At 71.3% G+C, this 8,030-nt stretch overlaps 2 protein-coding genes across 2 annotated transcripts in view; one reads left to right on the top strand and one right to left on the bottom strand.

Moving 5' to 3' along the window:
* The first annotated feature begins 1,041 nt into the window (after positions 1–1,041).
* PMEL (premelanosome protein) lies at positions 1,042–5,383 on the top strand. The gene is made up of 14 exons (XM_027669245.1): positions 1,042–1,325; positions 1,997–2,116; positions 2,193–2,339; positions 2,417–2,548; positions 2,629–2,790; positions 2,921–3,316; positions 3,396–3,606; positions 3,691–3,770; positions 3,866–3,919; positions 4,040–4,267; positions 4,342–4,435; positions 4,519–4,721; positions 4,797–4,884; positions 5,105–5,383. Exons 1-14 carry the CDS (start codon positions 1,166–1,168, stop codon positions 5,262–5,264), a joined length of 2,235 nt encoding a protein of 744 aa, XP_027525046.1. The 5' UTR covers positions 1,042–1,165; the 3' UTR covers positions 5,265–5,383.
* A 70-nt stretch (positions 5,384–5,453) lies between these two features.
* DGKA (diacylglycerol kinase alpha) overlaps positions 5,454–8,030 on the bottom strand; it is a 7,060-nt gene continuing 4,483 nt past the window's right edge. The window contains 10 exon segments of the mRNA XM_027669244.1: positions 5,454–5,830; positions 5,917–5,977; positions 6,065–6,185; positions 6,602–6,776; positions 6,853–6,943; positions 7,171–7,235; positions 7,319–7,479; positions 7,560–7,649; positions 7,733–7,818; positions 7,896–7,970. Coding sequence (XP_027525045.1) covers positions 5,732–5,830; positions 5,917–5,977; positions 6,065–6,185; positions 6,602–6,776; positions 6,853–6,943; positions 7,171–7,235; positions 7,319–7,479; positions 7,560–7,649; positions 7,733–7,818; positions 7,896–7,970 — 1,024 coding nt within the window. The 3' untranslated portion in view covers positions 5,454–5,731.

Below are 8,030 nucleotides of genomic sequence, written 5' to 3' on the forward strand. Positions count from 1 at the left end.
GGGGGGGTCCCGGGGGGGTGCCGGGGGTGGGGGAGGTGTCCCGGGGCTGGGGGCAGGGGTGTCCCGGGGGGTGTCCCGGGAGTGGGGGGTGTCTCGGGGGTGGAGGGGGGTCCCGGGGGGTCCCTGGGGGTGTGCCGGGGGTGAGGGGGGGTCCCGGGGGGTCCCTAGGGGTGTGCCGGGGGTGAGGGGGGGGGTCCCGGGGGTCCCTGGGGGTCGCGGGTTCCCGAGCGCGGCCGCCGCGTCCCCCCCGCGCGCGCGACAATTGTCGGGGGGAGGCCCCGCCCCCCGCCCTTCCCGCCTTCCGCCGGCCCCGCCCCCCGCACAGCCCCATTGGCCGGGCCCGCGTGACGTCACCGCCGACGCGGGAGATCCCTTAAAGCGATACCGACCCGGGGGGAGCGCGCGGGGGGAACCGGGATCGGGATCGGGAGTGGGACCGGGACCGTGACAGTGACCGAGACCGGGAGCGGGACCGCACAGGCTCCTGCCGGGACCCCCGGCCGGGAGCCCGCTGGGTCACGAGTGGGCTCCCCGCGACCACCGCCCGGGATTGGGTCCCCCGAGACCGAACGGGGTCCCGGAGACCCCCTGGGTTCCGGGCGAGGCCGATCACCGGAGGAAACCTGTGCCAGGCTCAGAGTCACCCCCACGGGCGGGGGCGGCAGCAGTCTGGGGGGGGACACGGGGCTCTCCGGGGTCTGTCCCGCACACGCGGCCCCGCGGGCACGGTCCCGCACGAGCAGTCACACCAAGCACACGGACCCCTACGGGGTGCGAGTCCCGGGTGGGCGCTGGAAACACCCCCAGCAGAAAAGATCGGGGTCCCCCCGTGTCAGTGGGATGGGGGTCCCCCCATGGGTGTCAGATTGGGGGTCTCCCCACGTGTGCCCCCCACCCTGCACACCAGGGCCCCCCTAAGCTCGGTGGGTGGAGGGTCCCCACGGACCCCAAATCCGCGTCCCTGGGGCCACCAGGTGCTGAGAGCAGGGGGGCAGCACCTCCAAACCCCCTCCCCGGGCTGGGGGGTCTCTGTGTCCCCCCGCACTCCCTCCCCCACCCGGAGAAGGGCCGGAGCGTGTGACCGGGGCCGCACACACATGGACACACGTGTCCCCACGCAGTACACGGGGGAGGGGCTGGGACCCCCCTTTTTTGGGGTGGGATTATGCAAATGAGAACCCCTTCAAATCCCCCTGTTCCCGACCCCTTCGCCTCTACCCCGGCGGTGCCCGAGCGTGGGGGGAGACGACACGGAGGGACCATGTGGATGCTGAGGGTGATCGTGGTCCTGGGGACCCTCCTGGCCTTGGCTGCGGCTCAGCGTCGTAAGTGTGGGTTTGGGGGGGTCTGGGGAGCACCCAGAGCCAAATCCTGATTACACCCCAATTATCTCCCCTCGGAGGCCGTGGGGAGCTTGTTGTGGGGTCCTCGTCCTTCTCCAAGATGTAGGGGGGACCTCCAGCCCTTCGGGAGCGGGGTGGGACAGGGTGGTCCCCATCCCTCTGTAAATGGGGGACACACAACGCTGTGCTGCCCACAAATGGGGCCCCCTTTGTCTGTGAGGGGAATCCTGCAAGTAGGGGCACAAGGGAGGACTCTTTGGACCCTTGAGAGTGGGGGACATGGGGGACCTGGCAGACCCCTGACAGTGGGGCCACGGGGGGTCCTTAAGCCCCCTACAAATGGGGTCATACGGGGAGACCTGGCAGACTGAAAGTGGGGAACAGGGGGGACCTGGCAGCACTCCGGTGCCCACCCCACCCTGCCCGGGGCTGCCGGCGCCGGCTCAGCTGAGCGTCACATGAAAGGGCTTTGGAGGCGGCGCCGGGCGCATGTGATGGGCTTTGCCCCGCGTGGGGCTTGGCCCAAGCCCCGTCACATGGCCCGGGGTCCCCGAGGACACCCCACCGAGGGGGCAGCACGTCCCGGGGGGGCTCCCCGGTGGGCCGGGGGTGCTGGGCTGGGGTCTGGGTGCCGCAACGCCCTCGTCCCACAGGAGCCAGTGGCCGGAGCCGTGACCGGAGCCGGGCCTGGAGCGGGCGGCCGGCGGCGTTCCGGAGCTGGGACGCGGGGCTGTACCGGCCGTGGCAGGAGGGGATGCGCGACTGCTGGCGAGGTGGGTGCCCTGGGGGGGCCGGGGGGCCACGGGGGTCTCGGTGTGTCCCTGAGCCCCCCATCCCTGTGCCGGGCAGGCGGCGACGTCACCTTCGACATCAGCAACGACGCTCCCACCATGGCGGGCGCCGACGCCACGTTCTCCATCGCCCTGCGCTTCCCCGGCACCCAGGCGGTGCTGCCCGACGGCCGCGTCGTCTGGAGCCAGAACTGCACCGTCAACGGTCAGCGGCCACCCCAAACCCCCCACCCCTGGCCCTGGGACCCCCGCCCTGCGCCCCTCACCCTCTGCTCCCCGCAGGCACCCGCGTGGCCCGGGGCGATCCCGTCTTTCCAGAGCAGCCGGACGAGGACGTGGGCGGCGTCTTCCCTGATGGGCAGCCCTTCCCCAGGGGCAAGCGGGGCAAATTCGTCTACGTCTGGTGGACGTGGGGTGAGGCCCTGACCCTGACCCCCTGCCCAGGATCTGGGGAAGCCCTGGGGCGGTGCTGACCCCCCATCCCCACCCCACAGGGCGCTACTGGCAGGTGGTGGATGGGGCGGCGTCGCAGCTCACGGTGGGCACGGCCGGGGTCCCCCTCGGCTCCTACACCATGGAGGTCGTTGTCTACCATTACCGTGGCCGTCAGAAGTTCATCCCCATCGGCCGTGCCAGCACTCAGTTCAGCATCACTGGTGGGTGCTGGGTTGCGGGTGTGGAGTTGTGGGTGCCAGGGTGGCGGGTGGCGGGGTGACGGGTACCGGGCCGTGGGACAAGAACTAGTGACGGCGACGGCCCCACCGACAGCCCCGTGTGCCCCCCCAGACCAGGTTCCCTTCGCGGTGGACGTGAAGCAGGTGCAGGACGTGGCGGCGGGCGACGGGCGCTTCGTGCGGAACCGCGCCGTGGCCTTCACCGTGCGGCTGCACGACCCCAGCCGGTACCTGCGCGACGCCGACATCGCCTACTCCTGGGACTTCGGGGACCAGAGCGGGACCCTCATCTCGCGCAGCCCCACTGTCACCCACACCTACCTGGAGGCCGGGTCCTTCAACGCCCGCCTGACCCTGCAGGCCGCCATCCCCCTCAGCCCCTGCGGCACCTCCGCCGCCCCCATCGTGAACCCCACCACGGGCCCCCCGCCCTCGGCGCGCCCCAGGCCCACCCAGCCCGCGGGCACCACGCCGGGCGGGCAGGGCACCACCGGGGCGCCCAGCACCGGTAAGGGAGCACGGCGGGTCTGGGGGTCCCACGGGTGTTCCCCGACAGGAGTGACCCCCAGCCCTTGCTCTGCCCGCAGCTCCCACAGCCCCCATCGAGCCGGCGGAGCCCACGGGGGGATCGGCGGCTGAGCCCTCGGACCCCGCTGGCACCGAGCCCTCGGACCCCACTGGCACCGAGCCCTCAGACCCCTCTGCCACTGAGCCCTCAGACCCCGCTGGCACCGAGCCCTCAGACCCCGCTGGCACCGAGCCCTCAGACCCCTCTGCCACTGAGCCCTCAGACCCCACTGGCACCGAACCCGCCCTCCTGGCGCTCAGCACCGCCGTGAGCGGCACCGGGACCGGCTCTGCCGCCATGTCCGGGGCTCCCCTGCTCCCCACCTCAGTGGCCCCGGCAGGGAACACACTGGTCACGGTGGCCCCCGTGCCCTCGGAGGGAACGATGGCTGCAGGTGGGTGCTGCCCTGGGTGGGGGGGGCAGGATGTGTCTGGGGGGTTCCCTAGGGCTCGGTGTCCCCTCGGCCTTTCCCAGCCCCTTCTCCTGCAGATGCAGAGACAGACGGAGCCACAGATGGTGCCACAGCTGGTGCCACAGCTGGACCTGCAGTTGAAGCCACAGTGGGAGCCACTGCTGGAGTCACAGTTGATGCCACAGCTGGAGCCACAGTTGTAGTCACGGTTGATGCCACAGTTGAAGAAACAGCTGATGCCACAGCTGATGCCACATCTGGAGCCACAGCTGGAGCCACGGTTGATGCCACAGCTGGAGTCACAGTGGGAGCAACCATGGGAGCCACGGCTGTATCCCTTGCTGCTGCCACTGCTGGAGCCACCACCAGAGCCACGGCCGCGCCACTGGTGCTGGTGAAGCGCCAGGCACCGGCCGCAGACTCCACCGGCTGCATCCTGTACCGCTACGGCACCTTCTCCACACAGCTCGACATCGTCCGTGAGTGCCGGGCCGGGGGCTCGGGGGGGCCCCGGGCGGGGGCAGCTGAGCCCACCCTGACCCTTTGATTGCAGAGGGCATCGAGAGCGTGGCCATCGTGCAGGTGGTGCCCGTGGAGCCCGAGGGCAGCGGGAGCAGCGTGGAGCTGACGGTGACGTGCGAGGGGAGGTGAGGACGGGGAGGGGGACAGGGGCAGGACCCTGCACCGGGGTGGGGGGTCCACACTGGCTGACCCCCCCGCCCCCCCGCAGCCTCCCCCAGGAGGTGTGCACTGTGGTGGCCGACCCCGAGTGCCAGACGGCGCAGACAGAGACCTGCTCGGCCGTGGCACCCGCGCCCGGCTGCCAACTCGTGCTGCGCCAGGACTTCAACCAGTCCGGCCTCTACTGCCTCAACGTGTCCCTGGCCAACGGCAACGGCCTGGCCATGGCCAGCACCCGCGTGGCCGTCGGAGGTGGGAGCGGGACGGGGGGCCCTGGGGGTTGGGGGTCCTGGGGGGCCGGGGGTGCTGAGCTGTCCCTGCCTGCAGGCGCTGCCCCGGCCTCGGGAACCCCCACAATTTTTGTGGGGCTGGTGCTCGTCGCTGCTGCCCTGGGCACGGCCGCCTACACCTACAGGTCAGGGGGACATCGGGGGGACACACGGGGGGGGGAGACACAGACTGGGGGGCAGGAGGCTTTGTGGGGACACTGGGGACACACACCGTGTGGGGTGGGGGGCTCTGTGGGGTGGGGGGAACACTTGGGGACACACTGTGGGGTGGTGGGGGCACCCTGGCACAACCTGGGCCCCCCTCCACGGCCTCCCCCAATACTGACCCCCTCTGTGCCCCCCCAGACGAGTCAAGTACACCCCCCTGCTGGCCACGGCCCCCCCGACCCCGCGGCCCCGGGCGTGGCTGCCCCCCGGCCCCGCCCTCCGTCTCCTGCTGCACCGCACTTTCGGGGGGGCTCCGAGCGGCGAGAGCAGCCCCCTCCTCCGTGGGAACACCGTCTAGGGACCCCCCCCCGCCCCGCGCCGCCCCTGCCTGGCCCGAGCCCCCAGACCCGGGGGGGGCTGCGGGCCGTGGGGGGGTCGCGTGGCCTCGATGCCACCAAGATTAAAGGCTCATCTGCGCCGGTGCCTCCGCCTGGTTGTGTGTCTGGGGGGGTCTGGGGGGCACAACCAGCACCGGTGCTTATCACAACACCAGCTTTATTCCTGCAGCAGGCACTTGGAATTGGGGGGGGGTAATAAATAGCGGGGGGGCCAGGCGGGGTGGGGGGCTCTGGCCACTGCGTTGCACCCTGGGGGGCTTCGTGCAGCCCCCCTGCCCCCCCCGGCACCCCCAGGCTCTGAGCACCCCTGGGTGCAGGGGAGGGGCACGGCCCCCCTGCTCCTGCTGGGGAGGGGGGTTGGCAGGGCTGGCCTGTGCTCCCTGCCCGGGCACAGCTTGGGGGGGCTCCCCCGGCCCCCCCGGCCCCCTCAGGCCTCGAGGGAGCCCCTCTTGGTGCCGAAGACGCCGCAGGAACGGGATGTGGCAGCCATGAGCATGGGCACCTGGTTCTTGTGGGTGATCCTGATCTGCAAGACAGAGGCTGGGGCTGGGGGGGCTCCCCACCCTCGGGGGTCCCTGGGGGCTCAGTGGGGATGGGGGGGGTGTCACGTACCGTGCAGGGCGGCTGCATCCAGGGCTCCCCATCGACCTGCATAGGCAGGGCCTTCAGGGTCCTGCAAACCCCCCCGGGTCAGTCACTGCGGGGCCTGAGCCCCCCCAAAACCCCCAGAGCCCCCCGGGCCCCCCCGGACCCCCCTCACCTCAGGGTGAGCTCGGAGCAGGTCGCCAGGCGTGTCCCCGCGCTCTTCAGCCCGGTGTAGATCTGCCCCATCTCCAGAACCCCCTCCAGCCCCACCACCTCCAGCCGCCCGTCACCCAGGTCTGGGGGGCACAGGGGGAGTCAGGGCAATGGGGGCAGATCTTTGGCATCCCCATCCCTATGATGCCTTGCCCCCATTCCCGTGGCATCCTCATTCCCATCCCCACGATGTCCTTGTGGTGCCCCCACCCCGTCCCCATCCCCACATCATCCCCATCCTCATCCCCGTGACATCCCTGTCCCCATCTCTGTGGGGTCCCATCCCCTGTCCCCATCCCCATGTCATCCCCATCCTCATCCCCATGACATCCCTGTCCCCATCCCTGTCTCTGTCCTCATCCCCATATCGTCCCCATCCCCATGGCATCCCTGTCCCTGTCCCCGTGGTGTCCCATCCCTGTCCCTGTGGTGTCCCCATCCCCGTCCCTCTGTCCCCGTGGTGTCCCCTCTGGCTCTGGGGAGGGGTCTCCCCACCCACCCTGCACACAGCTCCGGAGGGTCTCGCTGTCGGTGACGTTGGGGGGCTGCGCTGCCCTGGGCCCCCTCGCCCGCCGGGTCTCACCCCACAGGTTGGACCCCCCGTGGGTGCTGGGGATGTTGAGCACTGCCAGCCCCTCCAGGGACCCCCCCAGCTCCAGGGGGGTCCCGCCGACCTGGGGGGGGGGCACGTCAGGCCGGGCAGGGCCCACCGAGCTCCCCCACCCACCCCGGAGCAGGGACCCCTCCCACCTCCACACTCAGGTGCTCCTTGAGCCTCTTGCAGGTGGAGAAAAGGGTCTCTGAGGTGGCGAATTCCAGGTACCAGAGCTTGTTCTTCATCCTGGGAGGGCAGGGATGGGGACAGGGATGGGGACAGGGATGGGGATGGGGACAGGACACCGTGGGGATGGGGATGGGGAAGGGATGGGGATGGGGACAGGACACCGTGGGGATGGGGGACATCACGGGGACATGGTGGGGATGAGGATACCACAGGGATGGGGATGCCAAGGGAACAGGGATGGAGACACCACAGGGACACCATGGGAATGGCCCTGTCCCCCCCACCTGCTGTTGAACTTCTCCGGGTGCTTTTCCCGCATGACGTGGAACCGGTGGGCGATGGAGGCGTCCTGGGGGGGGGCCCGGGGGGGACAGTGAGGCCCTGGGGGGGACACACGCCCCCCCCCGGTGGCCACCCCCCTTCCCCACGCACCACCCCGACAGAGAAGTAGTTGTTGATGATGCCCTGGGGCACCGGGTCCCCCTCGGCCGCCGGGTCCTGGGGCAGCACCTCCAGCCCCCAGCGGTCCATCTGCACCACGGTGCTGCTCTTCAGCTCCCACAGGATCCTGCCCAGGTCCTGCCCCGCGTACCCTGTGGCAGGGGGGGTGTGGGATGGGGGCACAGGGCCTGGGGGCACAGGGGGTGACCCCGGGCTGCCCTGCCCCTCTCACCTCCCCCCCAGCGCAGGCAGCGGGCCAGGTCGTTCCCAGTGCCCAGGGGCAGGACGGCCACGGGCGGCCGGCGGGGCAGGTTGGCTTTGTCTGCAAGGAAAGAGGGGTGAGGAGGGGCCTGGGGGTCGGGGGGGGGGGGGGGCAGCCCCCCCCGGGGGGGGGGCAGCACCCACCGATGGCATCCAGGATCCAGCCCACGGTGCCGTCCCCCCCGCACACCAGGACACGAAAATCCGGCACGTCCCGGAAGAAATCCAGCCTGGGAGGGAGGGGGGTCAGGGCTGGGTTGGGCCCCCCGGGCACCCCAGTGCCCCCCCCGTCCCCATCCCCACTCACCCGGGCATGGGGCCTCCCTTCTGCAGGTTATAAACCTGCCGGGGGTTGAGCAGGTACTGGAACTTCCGGAGCACCCTGGGGGGACACGGGAAGCTGGGGGGGCTTGGGGAGGACAGGGGGGGGGCTGGGGGGACT

This window comes from Corapipo altera, unplaced genomic scaffold (genome assembly GCF_003945725.1).
Source record: "Corapipo altera isolate COAL_440 unplaced genomic scaffold, ASM394572v1 223, whole genome shotgun sequence".
In the NCBI taxonomy this organism is placed as follows: domain Eukaryota; kingdom Metazoa; phylum Chordata; class Aves; order Passeriformes; family Pipridae; genus Corapipo; species Corapipo altera.